We start from the raw sequence: 21901 nt of genomic DNA on the forward strand, positions 1-21901 counted from the left end.
ACACAACAAATTCACAAAAAACTATAGTGTTTTCACTCACGTGGCCAGCGTCTATGCAAATTTATTGGAACAAAAGAAAGCGTTTGCATAAGAAAAGAGTTCAACTCCCATAGGATTGGTTTGGGACACCAACATGGCCGCCATTTCATTGTTTTGGGACACCAATATGGCCGCCGTGACGTCATGTAAAAACACACTATAGGAAGGAAATAGAGCCTCCACCCAATAAGAAGACACTACACACAAAGGAGACACAGGCTAAAGACTAGGGAAACGACTCCCTGGAGTAATAAACACTCAAGAGAGTCAGGAAACAAAAATAACCGTAAAACACTGATAATCTGCTCTGGAGCCTCAAAATACACTATAAACAAAGTCTGAACACGCGCGACAGAGCCAGGAAACTGAGAAAAATTGCGGTGAAACAGCATTTGCTCCGGAGCCACAAACTACATGAACAAGTCCAGGGAGCAACAAATTTTAGCGAAATTAACGTCCCTGTTACCAACACACGCTCGACAGAGCCAGGAAACAAAAATTGCCGTCAAAGAATATCTGCTCTGGAACCACAAACACACTGTAATAAACAAGTCTAGCGAAATTAAAGAGATTGAGCCAAACAGCATTGATAAATACTAAGAAACATTACAACACCTGCAAAACTCCAACGGGAATAGCAGCATGCTACTGATGCAAATTACGGTAACATTGAATGCAAAAAAACTCAAGCAGGAAGAATAAACCTTGAACAAATTAAGCACATAAAAACAAGAACTAAAATCCGCATGCAAAAAGCAGCATCCGTATACACTGGAAGAAACAACGTGTAAGAACTGACTACCTGACTGCCATCCCGCTTGAGAGCTGGCGCGAAAAAGTTAAGACAAAAAACCGAAGCCAGCAAAACGATGACACGCTGGATCCAAAGGAAACTGAGAGCTGTAAAAGAAACCATAACCTGAAAGACAGGGAGAAATTGTAAGGACAAGAGCCGAAAAGACGTGGGTCAGGGATAGCAGTCTTACGCCTCAGTAAACACCAAAGATATACTGTGAAAATACGAAATAAAAAACGTGCAGAAGCAACAACTAAAAGCAAAATACTGTGAACAAGCGAGAAATAAAAGCAAAATAATGAAATTCGACTGAACCATAAGCCAGTCGACACGTGGCGACCTAAATCTGGAGGCAAACCAAGATACTTACCGACTGCCAAGCTACAGAAACGACTTCGAAATTGAAAAGGATGGAACAAAAACAGGGGCGAACGCCAGTGAAGAGACAAGGAGGGGAAATCAGTCGGTCAATCAGTCAATTTTTATTTCGCCTAAGATAAAAAGACATCTTACGTTACATTTACAGTTGGAAGTCTAAAACCACGTAAAACATACAGTATACAAATAATAAAAAGGTTAAAGATTATATCTAAAAATAAGAGTATTTACAAATACAGTCTTAAATCTATCAGTCTTTATCTCCTGGCGATGAGCAGTTTTGTTTCTAAGTTGATACTTTGTTTCTTTCTTCTTCGGAATAATGTTACTAAGCGGGCAATCGGGATCCACTGAACGTACCTTGAAAAGCTTCTTATCTGGCTTTTCTAAAAGTTCGCTAATGTCCATTCTCTTAGATGTGTATTTCCTTTGAAAGCATCTATCCAGGAAGTTTAATTTGTATGACCGTGAGAACTGAAAAGGGGAGGGAACGAGTTTTACGGGCTCGTTTAATAAAGCCATGATGGGAACGTTGCGTCTTCTCTCGAAGATGATAAAGAAGACAATGTATATATGGGGTAGGTGCCTTATAAGTGGCCTGGGGGAGACTGCTGGTTAATAGTCTTTCTCGGCACTAATCTCGTACCCAGATCTCTTATCGACGAAGGTGACAAGAGATCTGGAAACCAGATTATCTGCGCAGCAATATCTCTTTTCTTCTTTACTATTAATTTGTATAATTTTACTTTTTCGCTAGCCGCGCGTTGCTGTGAGGTAAGAAGGACGGCTGCTTGCGGTTTATAGATTAATTCGTTTATTCTTCTTGGTTGATTAATTTACAGAAAACAACCGAAGAATAAAAGTTTGTAAGACGACATTTATGTCTCTTCACGGCATCGGAGAAGGTCGACTCCAAAGAGTAAGAAGCAGCTCAGCCCCACAATCAAGACAGGGAAAACATAACAACCGACCGAATAGAATATCCCCTGATACGATAGAGCAGGTAAGTTGAATTTTGCATGTTCAAAGGTAAAGGCGCACACGAGCCAAAGGCCCATACGACCGGAGCTCATCTCGGTTTCCTTAGCATGAAGCATACCTAGGAGTATTGCTACTCTTCCCTGGACGGGATGCTAGTCCATCGCAGGGTTACCCCCCAGCAGTATGTCGCCAGTACCCATTTATACACCTGGGTAAAGAGAGACAAAGTGGAGTAAAGTTCCTTGTCTCTTTCTCTCTGTATCATGATTGGTTGAAACTCTGCGCTGTGTGTTGGACGTTCCATGTAAAAATTCAAAATTCTGCTTTAAATGATCGGAGTGTGTAATTATTTAGTCAGTTAGCAGATACGTGAAAGCGAAATACATGAAAATGTTTAGGTGGACATGCCCGTAACATTTGCGGGTTTTTTTTTTCGGGGATAAGAAGTGAAGGTTTCTTCGGACTATAGAATTATCAGGTGCTGAAGAAAGTTGGTCATCACATATCAATAACACCTTTATTTTGTCAGGGAAGTCCCATCAGAGTCGTATTAGCCGTGAAAAATGAATTATTTACAATACAAAAGGGCTGTATTAACAACGTAAAATCATCATAAACAAATTTAACCTAATTGATAAAAAGATAAAAATGTAGAAATCATAGAATTAGAGATTCACGCTTTTAGACAAGCAGGATCACCCTTTAACTTACGAAGCTGAACTAAGAGAACAACAACAACAAGTTTATTTCAAATTAAGTCGGTATAGCTTACAAAGCTTGTGCCCGCAATTAGCGAAGGCTATTCGAGGCGGGTAAAAGAGAAAAAAGAAAATTCTATAAATATATTAAACGAACAATCCTAGAAGCAATCTAGTTTGTCGTGTGGTTCATAGGCAGAGTGAGCCGGAAAGGCAGACTGTACTTCATACGGAAGTACACCATGTTGTGATTTTGAGAATTGCACAGTAATATCAGAAACTCAAATATAGTCGTCCTCATTTTCCAGTATTTCAAAGAGTTTTCCCTTTAGTTCGCTTTTGAATTGATTTTTTTTAAGTGTTTTGATAGAAAGTGGAGAACTGAATCCGAAATGTGTCTCACGATTGTGTCTGGGAACGTTACTGGAGACTCGCCGCTCTGTGATTGGCCAACTTTTTTCCTGTTCCGAGTAACAATCCCAGAAGTCTTTGAGAAAGTTTACTCGCCCCAGTTTCCTTCGCGCTTCTAACGTGGAGATTAGTTAATACTTTATTCTTAACAAATCACTGTTCCCTTTCAGGTTAGAAACCACATTAGATCGTTCCCGAGAATGACAAGTCATTATTCAAGAAAAGACTCGCCACAGAAGCGATTCCTCAGCCCAGATCTTAGCATCAGTAAGATGTACAATCTTTATCTAGAGGCTCACGAACCTGAAATTCTGGCAAGGGAAAAAGAAATAGTAAAAGCTAGGCGTGAAAACCTTCCCGTCCCCGCAAAACTCAAACCGGTAGTAGGCGAGCACACTTATCGTAGGATATTTAATTCAGACTTTAATTTAGGGTTCGGTCGTCCCCGTACGGACACTTGTGCCACCTGTGATAAACTTAATCTCGCGCTTAAGTCTAATCCAGGTAACACAGTCGCTCGTCGGCAGTTAGCGGACCACCAAGATATGGCGGACGAAGGATATCAAAGTATGCGGGATGACAAAAACGTAGCTGTGGCCAGCTGGTCAGATATGACCCGTTCTTTAGGTTCGGCTGACTTCTGTTCAAAAGATGGCGTGGACGTGATTTCATTCGATTTCATGCAAAATCTACCCACACCAAATCTCTCACACAATGACGTTTTCTACCAACACAAGCTGTGGACGTACGTCTTCGGGATTCACGATCTGGTTGTGGAAAAAGGATATATGTATTTGTGGGATGAAACCATTGCGAAGAGAGGTTCGTCGGAGGTTGCTTCTTGCCTCGAACACTTCTTCCATACCTACCGCACGGGTGCCAAATCATTAGTTTCTTACTCGGATGGGTGCGGCGGGCAGAATAAAAATTTAACGATCGTTGGCTTGTACAATGACCTACATACAGCAGGCGTGTACGACGTTCTTAATCATAAATTCCTCACTAGAGGTCACACATTTCTAAGGAACGACTCTGACTTTGCCCAGATAGAGAGGAGGAAGACAAGTGCGACTGTTTATCTGCCCAGTGACTGGTACTCGGTAGTGAAAGAGGCCAACCGCAGAAGCCCATTCGAGGTCATCAGTATGCATCAAAGACAGTTTCTAACTTATAAGGATTTCATCTCAAGCAAATACACCAATCGTCACTTTTCTTCGGGTAGCTGTTCCTTTCGTGACGTTCACTGGCTTAACTTTGGCTGGGGGGAAGAGTTGAACCCAGTCACCAACAAGGTCACGCTAGTGCACCATCCAAACGAAGTTTGGATGCGAAACACTTACTCCTCTGAAGAGCCCTGGAGAAAGGTGAAGATACTTAAGGACAGGGCGGGTGATGTTTCGTTGCAACAGTTGTACCATTCTTCGCTTGTACTGAGTGCCAAGAAAGTCCGTGATCTTAAAGCTATGGCTCGTTCTCACATCCCTCTCCCTCAGCGCAACTTTTACTTGGAAATGGACAATCCCGATGACGATGATGGTTCGGAGACCGAAGATCTAGACAGCGACTAGCTGAACCATTTCCAACTAACTTCTCTTCTTCTCTTTTCTTATTTCCACAGTATTGTCTTTTTCGTTACGGTTTCTCACTTTTTCTGCTGTCTTTGTCTGTTTCCCCCTATTTTCTTTCTTGTTTCTACAGTTTTGAAAAGTGCAACGGTTTTGTAGCGTCAGTTTAGACCTTATCACTTTGGGTGTGTTCCTTTCGGCGAATCCAAAAACGGATTTTTGATCCTAGATTTGCCAGATTTCGCGGTCGAAAGGAACGTGAAATCCGAAATTGGATTTGTAACCTTGGTAACCTTTCGCCAACGCGTGCAATATGCACGACAGCCTCTCAAAAAATGACGTGTTTTCTACTGTTTGACAAATTATGCGATTATACCGTGCAGAATTTAGTGGCCGGCAGTTCGAATAGCGACGATGGAACGTACAAAACAGACAAAGAAAGAAGCGCATTAAAATTGAAAATTATCTAAAGAATGTCGGCCAGTTTGATCCAGTTCCATCGCTCGGTTTTTTTTATGTAACACGATCGAGTGCCTGTTGCATCTACAAGCGAGTTTGTAGTTAGATAGCAGTCCATTTGTTACTTTTACTTATTTCTTATTTCAAGCAATCTTTAGAGACAAATGGTCAGTATATGAATATTTTAATGTTCCAGGAACAATCTTCTAATGTTTCCAGATGTTTTGCGGCAAATGACAGCAACGAGGAAACTCTACGACTTCTATGGGAATACTTCAACTGGAAATACCGCTGGATCATCTGACTAATTTCGGATCCACTGTGAATGGAACAGCGTAGATCACTAATCCGTTAATCTGGATTTGGATTCTTTGGATTTCAAATCCAATGAATCCTTTTTCAAAAAGGATTCACCAGATCAAAAATCCGGATTTAAATTTGCCGAAAGGAACGCGAAATCCGTTCTTAGATCTAAAATCCCCTTTTGGATTCACCGAAAGGAACACACCCTTTGTCGCATGTGATGTGCTAACGAGAAACCTACAACCTGAACTGTACCGTGTACTGAGAATCGAAATCGGGACAATCGCAAGTTACTTCTAGGTTTAAATTACACGATGCAACTCGAGTTGTTATATTCCTAGACTTTCACTAAACTAAACAGGAACTTTGGTTCTTAGTCACGAGGCCTTTAGTAAATTGAAATGCTTCCCGATCGTGATACAATTGAGCAATTGCACCCCGCTTGGGATACAAAAGCACGTGATCAACGCATGGTTGAAAATGGTTGAGAGAAGGCGGAGAAAAACACGGCCAGTTTCGTTTTGGTGAGTGAAAACAACTGTACAAACATACGGGAGCCTCAAGCTAAAAAGCGACGGTTTTCGATGTTATCTAAAAAGAGAAACTTCAATTAGTGAAGGAAAAACATGATGCGGGTAAAACACAAGGAAAGTACTTTGTAAATCATTTGTTCAGCGGTTTTGTAAATTAAATTTGTGTTTCTAGAAGTATAGCCGACATTGTTTTCATTCGCTCTTCCAGGAAACTAGTTTTCCCCTTGCTCTTGGTCATTTGAATCCTTCTGTGGTTTCTTGGAAATTCTTATAGATCGCTATAGGACTTCACTATAACAACATCAACAGGGACATTCACAGCGGAATATATAGAAATTTCAGAAACTTGGTTGGCCACGATCAAGAAACACACGAGAGGAACCGTACAACAGCGGACCCATGTGGGAACAGCACATCAACAAAGCAAAGAAGAAAATTTTGAACCAATCACAGCAGCTGAAAATAATCAATCACAGCGAAGCATCGTGTTTCATTAGTCTACGCGTGAGCTGTCGAACTTTTTTCCTGGTGAAGACTGGTAGTATACAGTCGAAACGTTCTGATATACCTCATATTGATATTGCCCTATATTTTGGTGGTCCGCTGACGTGATAATTTTTTTTTTCTATAATCACAATTAACATTGACCTCTTTTTTTGGCTGCGAAAATAGTACTTTGCTCCGAGACCAAACTGAGGCTCGAAGGGCCAAAAAAAAATTATTGAGACCGCCCCCCCCCCCCATCCCAGGGCCTGGATGACCGCCCCCCCCCCCCCCCCTTATCAAGTCTGGATCCACCACTGTAGTATACTTGCTGCTGCACATGCGCGCCGTTAGTACTTTATAGGGATAGTCACTGCCCTCTTGATTGGGCTATTTTGCTTGTACATAAAGAAAAGGAATTATCTCCATCAATAGCAATTAATTTTTTTAAAAAATAGACTTCTATTTTAGAAAAAGCTTGTGGCTTCTAATTTGATTTCTGGTACACGTATTTACGTTTATATCCTCTGTAAATTTGTTTTTTGTTTTTAGATTTTAAATTTTGAAATTTTATCTCTCGCAGTTTGTCTTGTACATGTATTCATTTTTTTAAGCTCTGTAATTAAATTATCTCGGTTTTTATAGTTTTTACTTTTCACGCTAGCATAAGGATTGTAAAGCGTCATGAAAGAGAAGCTTTACACCTCGACAGAAATTGTTGTAATCCTGTGCATTTATTTGCTGGTGGTAACTTAGAAAATATGGAATCGGGGGTGGAAGCGGAATTATGAATCATGAATCATAATTACAAAACATTTATGAATCATGAATAACGAGACTCTGAGAAAAGCTCAACAAAATACACGTATGAATTAATTGCGTTCAATCCCTGCAGGGAATGCAGAATATGGCGTTTCCGAGAGTCCAATTTTCAAACATTTTTTTCCGGGGAGTGCATGCCCCCGGACCCCCTATATAATTCGTGCATTCGGGGCTGACAGTCCGCTTGTTTCTCCAGTAACCTGGTGCTTAATGGTCAGTTACAAAAACAACTCCATACTTACGGCTAGACAAAACGAATGATTATACCGAGTCTGGATGGAGAAGGAGTCTGAACACCAAAGAAACTATACAAAACGAGACTAATACAGTGACTTAGAAAATCGTTAACTCAAGGTGATCAAAAGTCCGTTCGTGAATCATGAATCTGGAGGGAAATCCTTGTAGGAATCATGAATCATTGAGGCAAAAAACGACACGAATCATGAATATCAAAATTCAAATGATTCCGCTTCTATCCCCGATAAAGAAGCTACTGAGTGTTGAAAAGTTCCGGACTCCTCGGTTATGGATGGAAAGTACTGTTGAAGCTAATGATCCGAGGTTGTAGGCGCTAAAATTATGCAAAGACGATGATAAATCTCGAGCTATAGAGAAAATTTAGTTATATAAATTTATTGACCCTTACGTTTTGGTCTTGGAGTTGGTTCTTATTGAAGGGCCCTCTCTAGACAGTAAAACTACAAGGCCTCTTTTAAAGGTACACTGAAGACTGTGTATTTAGCTCTCTGAGCCTTGAAAGTTTATCTAATTGTAACGAAATTCTACTCGAAAGACTAAAACTTTAGCATAAGGCCGCCATGTATTACGCTATGTTGTCAAACGTGAGATAACCAAGAAGCTGGTATGGCCAGAAGGTTTGGCTTTATTTTCTTCGTGCGTCCCAGTCTTTGAAGACGCTGTTCTTAGTATTAGAAAGACTATTTTTGAATAGACTATTTTTAAAGACTATTTTTTAAATCTCTGAGTCTAAAAAGACTCAGAAGTTTGACTTTGTATTTACGATTAGACATGGTGAACTTATCTCATTTATTAAAGGAAAAAAACCATCCATGCACTCCATTGTCCAGTTTCAACCAACCCACCCCCACCCCCCTTGGTCAATCTTTGCGCCACAGAGAGAGGAGGGACCACGTAGAGTCCCGTTTCTCGAAAGTCCCGTCAACATTTTGGGCTCGAAAGGCTCGGTAGCTTTTTGGGCCTGTAGGCAAATTTTAAAATTTAAACCTTTTGAATAGTAGCACATATCCTAGCTCACATACCAGTCAATTTTGCTTCGTTAACTGCAGCTTTCGTTGCAAGCGTTTCCGTTTGGTAGACCGAGGAACGAGATTTTCGGTTTTGGCCGCGCGAGAAATGGAATGAGAGCTGCGCAGTCTTTGACTTCTAGACTCTGGTTCCTCGTTCTTTGCTCTGAACCGCACGGAAACGCTTGCTGCGCAAACTGTACTGATAGTTTCATCGTTTCATTTTCCAAATTATTGAAACTTTTATCTTGAATGTAAACACGACAAACTTAAAACAGCTATGCGGGCCGAAAAGTTACTGGGCCTCACGGTTTTTTCGAGAAAGGACCCTGAACTTAACATTCAGACACCCAAAGATAAAACAAAAAGGAAAAAAACATCAACAACAACAAGCAAACAAACAAACAATAAAGCAAAATACAAAACAAATTACAAAAAACGCACACAAAATGAGAGCGTTGCTAGAGTTCGGACTGTCACAAGGTGTTCTCAAATCTGGTGATACAGCTGTACTTGACGTATGTTAATCGGTCATTTTTTCCCACTTTCGCGTAGCCTCCCACGCAGGCGTTTTTAGGGGAGCTCGTATTTCTTTCCCTTGAGGGGAAGGAAGAAATACGAGCTCCCCTAAAAACGCCTGCGTAGGAGGCTAACTTTCGCGCGGCTTACCAACAAGCTGTGTGTGTGCCCCACCAGCAGCGCCTATGTTTCAATGTAGCCAGGAGCCGATTTCTAAAGATGATGTAGCAGGCAATTCAAGCTCTGAGCTTTCTGTGCATCAAAGCTCTGAAACAGCAGATGGCGGGTAATGAAAAGAAAGGTATCCAATCATGCTTTGCGATGATCTGTACGAGGACTTCCGGAGTTAAATCGAACCTGAAGCCCGACAATTTACGGCACCTCTGAAGTGTTTTTTTTTTTTCTGTTACTAAACTGAGCCGCCTTTGATTTGCTTCTCAAAAATACATTATTGTCATAAAATAAGAAAAATGTACATTCATTTGCGAAAACAGTTTCGAAGGATAAGGGAAAGTCGAGTGAAAACCAGCCGGAAAACCGAACCCTTACGGGCCCTTTCGGGTAAGGTCCACCCCGTGATAGCCACCGAAAGCACTCGCAAGAGTAGCCAAAATGGCGGAGGCTTCAGAAGGGTCCATCGATTTGGCCTCATTGTTGAGGGCAAATAAGGTGGAGGCACTTCATACTACTGCCCTCTGTGGGCCTGTTAAATTTCTTGTATGGACAAGACTTTCCGAGGAAGGTTCCCTCTGGATTATTAAGTAAGTGGTTTTTTCTCCAACAACGAAAAATGTTTTTAAACGACATAGTGCGGATTTTGAATCGTAGCTTGTGTCTTCATTTTCTCCTCCTCTCCTCCTTGTTTACAACAAAACGCTTGATGTCTGCGCTTGCCAAAATGTTAGGTTCGCGGTGGGATAGGTTTTGGAAAATACGATGTAGAAACATAGTCTGTCGACACGTTTTCACGACCTCAGCCGGTATTAAAACAGAATAGATAACATGGCACGGCTGTCACAAAATTAGTTAGAAAATTCTTTAATCCTGACGACCCCCCAGAAGATTCTAGCCTGTTGAACTAGACAGTGGAACAATCTCTGTTTAAAGGATTCGTGACATTTATGTGGGTTTCTTTAGGAGGTTCGTCTGAAACACATGTATATGTCCAATAGATAAAATAATAATGGAATTAAGCCTGTACACATGTGTTAAGCTAGGTTTTCACCAGCGATGCAAGCATATTGTGGCACAGAGGCGAAGGAAAAGGGTACTTATGGCCTAGGGGGTGCACTATCTTCTATTGCCTCTACAGAAAAGTACCGCTGTGTCCTAAACAGGGTATATAATTTCGAATCCTAAAATTAAAACAGTTAGCTGACCCTTACAGTAGGAGGGGTTTTGGAAAAAATGAAGAAGGGAAACAAAAAATAAAAGTAGTGGAAAAAATATTGCCTTATCTTAGCTTATTGTGTAGCAAAGAATATTGAAATAAGCTTATTTTTGTTGTAATTTGTGTTCCTGTGTCATTGCTGGTTTTGTCATCTTGTCTTTAAAGGGCCCAAATCGCTATGCCCCCGCCCTCCCCCAGGGATGGCACGTCTTATGTTGCATGTTCCATAAGCATTTCCTTGTTTATTTGCACCCTTAAGCTTCATGAAGCATCATACATCAGCATGGGAAAACACTTTAATATGGTATTAAATTACATGTATTTTGTTTTGACTTTTAGTGCATCTGATGGAGTTGATGTGTGGCACTTACAACTGGACAAAACACAACTTGATTCCCATGTAAGATAACTAAATATTTTTTACGACAATTTTTCTTTTCATATGACCTGTGTGTCAATTGCTTCGTGGCCATTATTAATTTTAGTTTCTGAATTTTTTTCCAAATGCATATTTTGCAGAGAGAACTGGCTGCAGTTGATGGGTACGACACATATTTTGCAAGATTCAGGTGAGCATGACACAAATTTTTGTTTTTGGTAATGTAAGCTGAATTCTAGTGAGTCAAATTCCAAATTAACATGGATTTTTTTTATCAATTAAATTCCCAAATGCTTCCAAAATCCCATAGAGTGTTTGGTTTCCCAAGGCCAACTAACTTATTTTTGGAAAGTGTAAAGGAAAGAATTATGACCCGTTAGTGATCCAAGAGCATGACATTTTTCCTCCATGAGAACCACTAATGATTTTTCTTTTAAAGGTGCGTTACAGATTACTGATAATTTATTGATTTTATTTGTCGAGTTGGATTTCATGCATGGTGATGAGAAATATTTAACACTAGTATACGATTAGATGAAAAAAAAAATAAAACTGTTGAAATAAAACAGATCACAAAAATGGAAGTGTCGCAACAGCTAAATTTACCCAAAACAACAAGGTTTTTAAAAATCTTTTGTCTGTCACTGGTACACAGGGTTTTCAATAAGGTTTTAAGTAGATGGCAGAAGCTTTGGAGTAGGCAGAGAAGGAAAAAACTCATGCCAAAGGTGCGACTTTCAAGGGCTGAAGCCACAAGCTTCTAGGTGGGTTAGGAAAAGAAAGAAAAATTTACTTAGAGTGTTTGAACAGAACACAGACATCATAGAATTTCGACTTTTTTATTCAGTGACAGCACATGAATACTCTATTATTTATTTATTTCTTCTTTCCAATAGCTATGAACCATTGGTTGTTTCAGTAGGGAGCTTTAGCATCGATGACGGCAATGGCAGTGAAAACATCACTTTTAAAAAGAATTCCTCTTTTTCAGACACTGTCGCGTTTATACCAATTTGCTGAAAATGGCAAATGTAGATGAATTTCCTTGGAGCTGATTTCTGGAAGAGTGCACTCAACTTTATAGAGCGAAAAAGAAATTTGTCTTCACTTGTTTACATCCTCCATAAATCTTGCAATTAGGCATTTTCACGTCATAGTCGTGCAAGGACAGTAAAGAAATGTACAAAAATGCGTGGTGCATATGCAAAGTTGTTGTTTCGTGTAATAAACCTATTGCTTTTTTGACATCCTCCGCGTTGCCGTCACCGTCGTCGTTGCTAAACTGGGGTACATGTAATTTCCAAAGAAATGTAGATGGCAAGTTCAAGTGAAATAGCCAGCGGCCGCCCCTCTCTTATGGAAAACCCTGGGTACAAGACCATTTGTGGCTATGTCTTAAAACACATTTACCGAATTATTAGAAATTAAGGGAAGTTAAGGACACTCAAAAAGACTACCGGTAATATAATTCAACAGATCAGAATTCGAGAGTGGCAGCGTATCTGTAGCACAGATAGCAAATAAAATTGCCATAACAGTTGGTACAGGAATTCCATCTCTGTGTTATGACCTCTATGAAGCAAAAGCAAGTGAAAGGAAAACAGAACTGCAGACAATTCTTTTCAGACTGGCAGACAGAGTATCACAACTTACTGAACAGTTGAAAGGTAGTTATAATAATGTGATGAAAATGTTGTTAGTAAGGCCCAGTTCAAACATCAAACTTTTCATGTACCAATCCTAATCCTTTCAATTAAATGCATGAAAAGATATATGTTTGAACCAATAACCAATAAATCAGACATCTCTAATTTGAGTCGACCCATAAATTTAAAAGTTTGAGTGGCCCACATGGGAGTTTCGACTGTGGAGCGACTTCGTTTCAAACGTCAAACTCTTCAATGATGTGCCAAACCTAATGCATAAATTACTAAAATTTTATTCTACTAGTAAGCATTGTATACCAATGGACATTGTGAAAGTGAATTACGTCCCACTAATGTAGTTTGATGTATGAATCAACCATCGAACTTGTGTCCCTTCATGATAGGTATTAAGTTTGTACATGAAAAGTTTGATGTTTGAATTGGGTCTAAACCAGAATTTTCTCTGTCACCTATGAATGATAAGGGCTAGGAGACAGAGGAAATTCTGAACAGTACATTATTCTTATATGTTTATTTTAACTTACTGGTATATGAATCATTGGCTTCATTTTCAAGGTGCAATTAACGTAGTCAGTTTTACAGCTTGCTATTCCCGCTGAGTCATTTTAACTAGTGCAAACAAATAATTGATCAGCAGTATTCTGTATTATCATTTGAAGCAAGTTTTTCTTTCTTTTCATTGTCCAAGAGGCCACCATGTGACCTGTAAATAATTGCCTACAAATAATGGTCTGCTCATGCATAAAGGAGACCGTGCTTTTCTCCTTGCAATCGCTCTTGCATAAAAATGGCCGATCGCTTCGCTTCCCAAGGATATTCATTAAAAAAACAAACTCGGTGATCGAATGATAAAACAATTATTGAACTCAGTTATCACAAAATATTCTGATTTGTCAGTGTCTCGCAGATCAATTATTTGCCTTAGCCTTTGGCTTCACCACATAATTGATCTGCTCGCCACAGACAAATCACGATATTTTGCTCAACCTCATCCAATAATTGTTAATTATTGGAATTCCCCCCAAAATACTTCACTCTCCAGTCAGGCAAGTTAAGAATAGAATTCACTAGCCTGATAGCAAAGTTCACTAGCCCTGGACTATCAGATACAACTTTCTTTGCACACTTATTTTAGAGTAAAAATTCTGTAGAGTGTTAATTTCACCTGCTCACAACATTAGTGAGGCTCATAAAGTTACAAATATAAAAGAATGATTATTTTTATGAATTAAAGATTTTTATTGTTAATCATTAACTCAAGCTGTTCAATTCTTCTACAGTGTCATCAGATTCATTGGAGAGACTGAAAAATCAAAAGGTACATCACTGATAATATTTTAATTGTGTCTATTTATTATTATTATTGTAAGTTAATTAATTAATTAATTAATTAATCAATCAATTTTCCACTGTTACTTGAAAGACATACATGGTTTTTACAATCTTGAAATGATCTGGAACAATATTTTATTTCTGTTTTGTTAATTCAAATGCTACTTCATTACCTTACATGCAATCGCAAGTCATACCCAGTCATTTTGCAAAGTCCTTGTTGCAGAAAGTAGTATAAAATAATATGATCAATGATGGCGGAAGAAGTAAAACTCGTAAATTACTCCATGACATGTTTTAGCCAATAGAGTGATCAAAGGGAGTTAAAGAATGCTGATTTATTAAATAAATCCAGAAACCCATAAGGGGTTGTTCAACCCCTTATGAGTTTCTGAGAAATCTTAGTCCTTGAAAACTGAAATTTGTCCTTGAAAAATCCTTGAAAAGTCCTTAAAATTTGTTTGTCTGAAATTGTACGAACCATGGACATAGTGATTTTTATGAAAAACTAAATAATGGAACAAAGCTCTTAGTACTAAGTAGTAACTGTTACTTACCGTATTTGTTGTGGCTTGATTGTATTGAACTGGGTTTCTACCACAAAGGAAAATTTTAGTGATGCTAAAACTAATCTGAAATCTTTCTAACACAGGAAAGGTACAAACCATAAATGCATGTACATAGTAAAAAAAACAGTGATAAAGTATTCATAGCTCTGACATCCTGCTCCTTGCCTTTTTCTTGTAAGGATGGAGCTGCAGCTGGTTCGTCAGTCTTTGGTGAGTATTCAAACAGAAAATTAAAATATTAAATAGAAACATCTGCATAGACTGTCAGCTATAAAGGCTCTTGTTCTTATTTTTGAATGTACAGCTGTATGGAGAGTGTCATGTGATGTGACCATTTTTCATAATTTTAAAATTGGAAACATCCTTGGTAGTACTTTCTCTTTTCTGTAGAATTTTTATAATTTTCATTTTTGGGTTCAAAATATGCCTCTTGACAATATTGACATCTTTTAGGCAGTTTCGTTTTATACAACTTTGATTAGTTCCTAAAGATAGAGAACCAATTAAATGGAAGATTTTTTGAAGAATCCTAATCAGTATCACTATAAACTGATGGTTCTGTTGAACTGTTCAATAGATATTCCACCAAAGAAGACCAGCCAGGCTCCCCCAGTGAAAAGAAAACAAGGGCACAGTCTTATCAATCCAGGCAGTAGAAAGTAAGATTTAAGAGTTTTTTATTTTACTGAAGCATAATTTTGTACCACTCAGAATTAAGCTAACAGGGAATCCGTTTGCAAATACATTTAGAATGGGTATAGAACAGATGATGAAAAAGAACAGATTCAATGAGAAAAAAAAACTGAACAGATCTGAAATGTGTTCTCTTTAGAGTTCCCTGTTACAGTGTAGGTTAATTCTGAGTGTTACTGTATTACATTTCTCAACAGCTAATGCATCTATGAGTAAATTACCCCATGGGTAGTTCAACAGGGCCCCTGGGGAAGTGGTCAACTTATCAAATACCCATAGGTGTTGACTGAAATCTATGGCAAATCTCTATCCCCTTGGGGCAAAAAGAGGACACCTGTGTAGCAAACAACCTCTTCAGCAATTAAAAGCAAAGTACAAGCACACTGTACATCTTGAAGAGAACAGTTAATTTCTCTCTTTAGTTGGTTTTAACTGGATGTGTTCAACAGAAGGCAAACTGAATTGCTGTTTGTTTTCTTTTCTTCAACAGATTAAAACCAGCTAAAGGAGTTCAATTTGATTAGTTGCTCTTCAAACTGAGTTTAGTTGCTCCTAAAACTCAGTTTGTTTTAGGCTATATGAAAAATGTGCTAGACATTCAAAACCTGGCTTAAGAAAAGTTGATCAATCTTGTGTGTAGTGAATTTGTAAAGTTGAGACGATACTCTTAACTGAAGTATAAGCAAAAAATAGTGAAATACCAGCATCAAGTAATGTTATCGTACTTGTACTTTAAGTTCAAATTTTGTATAGCACTGAGCTACTTTCATCTTTAGTGACACAATTCTAGCGAGTAGCTTGAAATAATCTTGTTGTAACAACTTGCATTTTCTTCATGGATTGGTTTTGAAATTAAAGTGCTTTCACATAATTTATAAAAGTAAGTAAATGGATTGTAGCCCAGTTAACAATTAGGAGCACCATCTTATGTTATTACTAAGTCTTAGTGGTCAGTTTGGTGCTGCTGGTGCAGTTACCCTTGTTTGGATCAGTTCCATGTACTTGGTACCATGTTCAAGGTGGCTACTGAGCTTTGTTTAGCCTTTGGATCTTGTGTTTACCCCTGTCCCTCCCTTCCCCATATATTTTTGTCCACTGATTAGCCACTGTAACAGATGCCTGGTTCTGTTAATGTGCAGGCTCATGGCAGGGAAGAACTCAGTGAGAAAAGGTGCATCTACCTGGAAGGGTTTGACCAAATTTCTTGGTCTTAATCGGGAAATTGCAGTTGAATGATAGTTTCAGTGCTTGTACCTTCACCTTTCCTCTGCGTTCTTAAAACAATGCATCCATAGAGTAGAATCAACATTTTTTTTTGTTTCTGTTGACTGACAGTCATCTGGGGCATGACTTTCCAGTGCTGTTTTAGCTGGGAAAAAGCTATTTTTTATTATTTGTTTATTTATTTGTGGCAAAAGAAATTATAAGTTAATTTAGTTTAAAGTAAAAGAGATGTAATAAAATCAAAATACCCTGCAATATAACACCTGCAAAGTACTGGTATACTGCACTGTTAGCATCTATGGTTTAATCCATTTAAATCTTTTGCTCGAGTTTGCTAGACCAGTAATTATTTTAGGAACAAGAAACTTATGTGGCTAAAATCTACACCACATTGTGAGTGATTCCACTCTGACCACTTGATGGATTTGTTTTTGATCATCCCCAGTTTAAATCCTTGGCCATCCTTGTAAATAGCCAACTAGTTGCCTCCTGCCAGTTGGGGTTTCTAATCCTGTTATGCTCTATTTGGATTATTGGTTTCTAACTATATGAGTGGAGTTCCCGTAAACTAGTGGGATACGCTAAGTGCACTTTCCATCATAAATTAGGCTTGATTTGCGCCATCTCCTGGGTAATTGGGCCTACTATAAACAAACCCTTAACTTCCCTTTAATCATATTATGATTGACCACAATCACATTTACACTGGATTCATCACATTTACGCTGCCCATTAAACACCTTGTCTGCCTTCCTCTTTACCCCTTAAATTTTGCATAACCATTGTTTCTCTTGGGTGTTACAGTCATCTCAAGTGGAACTGAGGCCAAAGCTTATGCAAAATTTTGGGCAAATTGAAAGTGGCAAATGACCAAGGGGAGAACGTATGGGCTAATTTGTAGAAGGGATGATATTATTATTGTGGTTATTAGATGTTGACAGCTAGAAGGTTTTAGTTGATCTTATCTTTTCATTAACTCAAATACAGGAATGTTAGCCCCGATGTTAGCACTGATCCATCACCAGAGATAATTGGACCGATTGAAACCAGACTAATTTGCGTAAACAAACTAGTTTCTGTGCAGTTTCTGTTTCAATTTCAAAGCTGTCTCTATGGAGTCAAATCCGGGGTTACTCTGGCACTCGAAAAACATCAAACAAATGTAACCCAACCCAGTCCCTATGCGTTCTGGGCTCGGTCAATCCTGGATTCTACCGGGAACAGTGACGTCACCCTAGAGAGACTCACTCGCCCTTTCCAAGACTTTGAGGACAATGGGGCAAGAGATAACGCTTAGGGACTGGCCTGGACCTAGACTAGTTTCAATTGGAACAATGAAAAACACTTAAAAGGCATTGCAAGTGTTTTTTTTGCTAGTGACGTTTTTCTTGGCATCTTTATCCAGGTTTGAAATGGGGGTTAACCTGTTCCATTTGTAAGTTTATGTAGTCTTAAGCTCAGCAAAACATTCTAATTCATCTGTTGTTATCAGGGAAGCTGAAGTTGATGGAAGCAACACAGAGCACAATGTGCACATCTCAGTTCTGGCCAATGACCAGACATTGGACATCTACAAATGTACAGACCCTTCATGCGAGCACTTCTGTACCAAGACTAACAAGAGATATCACTGCCCGCTGTGCAACAACAAACCACAAAAACCAGGCCGCATGAGGAGGCACTTTGAAAAGATGCATTCAAGCAAGCAGATAGTGCAACATGGAGGTAACAACCCATTCTTGTTTTGTCAGGAAATCAAGGGTCTCTTCATAAGAGCTCGGGTTTCGAGATTTCGCCTCTCTCTTACTATCTCCGTTATGAACAAAATCAGTAACTTCCTATAAGACAATTGACTAGTTTTCTTCCTTCGCATGCCAAGTTTAGAACACTTCATCCTTTTCAACTTCTGTAAATGCACCGCCTTTTAAATATGAATAAATCACTTTTTTTTCTCAGGTTATCAAATGCTTCGATGTAAGTTGAGGTGCATGAAAGCGAATGGCCGTGTCACTGACAACTCTCACTACCACTGCTGTCTGTGCGGAAGAGTTCTTGTTCGAAAAGTTCATCTTTATTGTCATCTGCAAGCTCATTCTGTGGGCAGCGTGCAGGAAATTGATGAAATCATGGATGCTAAAGATGACGCAGAGGAAGGGCCTTTGGAAGACACTGAAATGGATGAAGATGATGAGCATGACACCACATTAGATGCATCGCAGATCACTGGATTAGACGGCTCGCAGCAAGATGGTGTAGTAGCTTTACCTGACGGCACGCAGGTACTGAACCGTTTGTTACCGGTCGTGGCTTCGCTACAAATTGGTCTCGCTTCATATCGATTCGCTTCAGTTAAAAGTCAGTTCTCTCTCTCTTTTTTAAAATCAGTTCGTTTCAAAACATTAGTGATCTTTAGATTCGAGGACTAGGCTAGAACGACGACTTCAAGAACGACACTTGAGTCCTGTATTCTCCAAAAAAAAAACAGACACCCAGGGAAGCTTATTTTACTTTTTTTCACCAGAAACGTTAACACGGTTATTTTTATCGAAGGAAGATAGACCATCTCCCAATTGCAAAAAGATAAGACTTCTAACATTTGAAAACTTGTTTCCGCTACTACGATATTCTCGCTAAAACCCATATGTAGTAGTACACTGACTACGACTACCGCGTTTCCCGCCAAAACGACGCTGGTTCACGCGCGAACACTACTTAGCCTTGAAAAAATCCGTTCTCGTAGTCATCCTCTTCCCCAGATCAAGTTGATTCGCTACACGTAAAAGAAGATTATTCTCTCGTACCACACGAAAACGCCCGTTTAAGCCGTTTTTTTGTTGTTTTTGTTGTTTTTTAGTTTTTCCGCGTATTCTAAAAAGATCGACACCTAGGAAAGCTAAATTCTCAGTAGAAAACTTAGCACGGTCATTTAAACCTTCCCTCGAGCGCAAATTGATAAAAATTTCCCAACATTTGATAATTGATTGTTTCCGCCATTATTTCAGACGTTATAATAGAGACCTTTAGATTCGAGGACGAGAACGGCTACCAGTACGAGATTTGACTTGAATCTTTTCGCCTATTCTCAAAATATAGACTTCCCGGAAAGCTATGTTTTATCATATTTCACAAGAAAAGTTAGCACTGTTACCTTTACTGAAGGAGGTTTCGCGCTTTCCCCATCGCAAAATGATAAAACTTCTAACATTTGATAACTTGTTTTCGCCACCACGACATTCGCGTTAAAACTCGTAATAGAATGACGACGGGTACCACATTTTCCCGCCAAAATGACGCTGGTTCACGCGCGTGCACTACTTAGTATTGAGAAAATCTCGTACTCGTAGTCGTACTCGTCTGAGAATCTAAAGGTCTCTAATGACGAAGACCATCACGTTTTCCCGCCAAATTACCGTTGGTTCAAGCGCGCACACCGACTAGTATTGGAGAGTTTACGCAACGACGACGACGACGGCAACGAGAACGGCAAAAAAGCAACAGGTTTAGACAAGCAAAATAACAACTTTGCACGTGCATCACGCTTTTTTGCTCATTTTCTCTGCCGTCGTTGCACGACTACAACGTGAAACTGCCTAAACTGTTCCTGAGAACGGAAACAAAAGACAACAACTTTCTGTTTCTTTTCCTGGACTTTGATGCAGCCCTTTAGAATTCAACTCCAAAAAAATGTGCCAACATTTGACGAATTAAACGAGATGGAATAAGCGCGTTAAAGTTTGTGGCAGCGCAAATTCACTTCATAAGTGACGTTTTCGTAGCCGTCGCTGTCCTCGTTGCGTAAACTCCCTAATGAGAAAATCTCGTCTTCCTAGTCACCCTCGTCTTAGAAATAAAATCGAAAGGTCTCTATTGTCACAAAACGCACCGCCCTTGTCGCATGATTAATTACACAATGAAATCTCGTGTGGGAAGGCCCTTAAACTGCGCTATTTTTTTATTTTTATTATTTCCAGGTTGTGTTTGTACAGTCTCTTCAGGGCAATGAGACACTAACAGTGGTCCCACTTGATGAACAAACTAGCAGTCTACAGCTGTCTCAGCAGCCAGGGGATCCACAAGGCTCTCCTGTCGTCTCCACTTCTGCTGATTTAAGTTCGGGTCTTCAGGCTATGACATCTGTTTCTTCCAGCCTTGATCCATCTATTCAGCAGCAGTTACCACAAGAGCTTACAGTCAAACAAGTCGAAGCTATGCTCAACCAAGGTTTGTGACGTCAACTCCTTCAAGCAATTGAGCCTTAGGGGCTTTTCACATGATACCAGAAAGAATTTTATTCTGGAACGATGGCGTTCCATCTTCGTATCCCTATACTTGTTTACATGAGACCCAAACGACACTTCGTTCCCGTACAAGTCATTCCGGTTTTCAGTCCGAATGAAATTCTTGTTCTGGTATGAAATTTCATTCTGTTATTATGTAAACTGGAAAAGGACTTTGTTCCGGATTGAAAATCGCAAATCGTGTAGTCAGGGGCGAGTGGCGCATGCGCATCTGCTCTAGCGCGAAAACCACGCAAGTCTAGGTCTGATTGACAGAGAAAAAAAATCTAAGAGCAAACATCCGGTTCTACATCAAAAGATGTTTGTATTCCTATTTCAATCTTAAAGCCTTGATTCGCATAAAAATAATTGTATTTCGAGGCTTGAGTTCATCTCTTCACTCTGGAGCGAAACTCACACCGCAATGAAAGTTATTCCGGTATCATATATACAGATCCTCTCTCACTTTGCGAGTTCCGACTCACTGTACGAACACGAGTCTACGAAAACAGCCATCTCTCTTCCCTTCTTGCCGCTAGGGATGTTGGCAAAACGGCCTTAGGGACGAAGCGCTTGGGGAGACGGCTGTTTGCGCAGGCTACATGAACACGTAAAATTTCCTCGCGTACTATCTGCCTGAACAATGAACAAGATATTAGCTTTTTCGTGGTAAAATAAAGTTTATTTAAGCAACAGACCACACTTTCTATGGGTTTACCGGCGTGATAACCCATGCGGGATGTTGGGAGAACACGAGAAAGCTTAGCTGCTTGTAAATCACGAGCCGAGGGCGAGTGATTACAAGCTTTTCAGGTGTTCTCCCAACATCCTAAGTGGGTTATCACGCCAGTAAACCCATGGAAAGTGTGGTCTATTGCTGTTACAAAGTAACTGTCAGTAAAACGGAGTCCTTTAGGTTTTCTATGAGTTTACCGGCACAATAAACCATAGGTTTTTAACTAATCAGAACGCTCGTACTATCTTAGTGATTTTATAATTATGTATATGTGATTATATATCTTGACATTATTTTTTTAATTGCTGCTTTTGACTATTTTTGTTAGGTGGAGAAAATGCTCAGAGTGCTTCAATTGAAGCCGGCACTTCTCATAGAAATC

General features: G+C 39.4%; 2 protein-coding genes across 2 annotated transcripts in view; both read left to right on the top strand.

The window, feature by feature from the left end:
• The window catches only part of LOC140932405 (uncharacterized), a 45792-nt gene extending 40446 nt beyond the window's left edge, over positions 1-5346 (top strand). Inside the window, exons 15-16 of the mRNA XM_073382016.1 lie at positions 2056-2216; positions 3474-5346. Coding sequence (XP_073238117.1) covers positions 2056-2216; positions 3474-4871 — 1559 coding nt within the window. The 3' untranslated portion in view covers positions 4872-5346. The remainder of the gene's footprint in view (positions 1-2055; positions 2217-3473) is intronic.
• A 4499-nt stretch (positions 5347-9845) lies between these two features.
• The window catches only part of LOC140931288 (uncharacterized), an 18155-nt gene continuing 6099 nt past the window's right edge, over positions 9846-21901 (top strand). The window contains exons 1-11 of the mRNA XM_073381069.1: positions 9846-10013; positions 10982-11042; positions 11162-11211; positions 12498-12688; positions 13969-14006; positions 14769-14799; positions 15167-15248; positions 17999-18231; positions 18463-18785; positions 20478-20727; positions 21848-21901. The exon at positions 21848-21901 is cut by the window's right edge and continues 753 nt beyond it. Coding sequence (XP_073237170.1) covers positions 9865-10013; positions 10982-11042; positions 11162-11211; positions 12498-12688; positions 13969-14006; positions 14769-14799; positions 15167-15248; positions 17999-18231; positions 18463-18785; positions 20478-20727; positions 21848-21901 — 1462 coding nt within the window. The 5' untranslated portion in view covers positions 9846-9864. The remainder of the gene's footprint in view (positions 10014-10981; positions 11043-11161; positions 11212-12497; positions 12689-13968; positions 14007-14768; positions 14800-15166; positions 15249-17998; positions 18232-18462; positions 18786-20477; positions 20728-21847) is intronic.

This window comes from Porites lutea, chromosome 3 (assembly GCF_958299795.1).
Source record: "Porites lutea chromosome 3, jaPorLute2.1, whole genome shotgun sequence".
Taxonomy (NCBI): Eukaryota; Metazoa; Cnidaria; class Anthozoa; order Scleractinia; family Poritidae; genus Porites; species Porites lutea.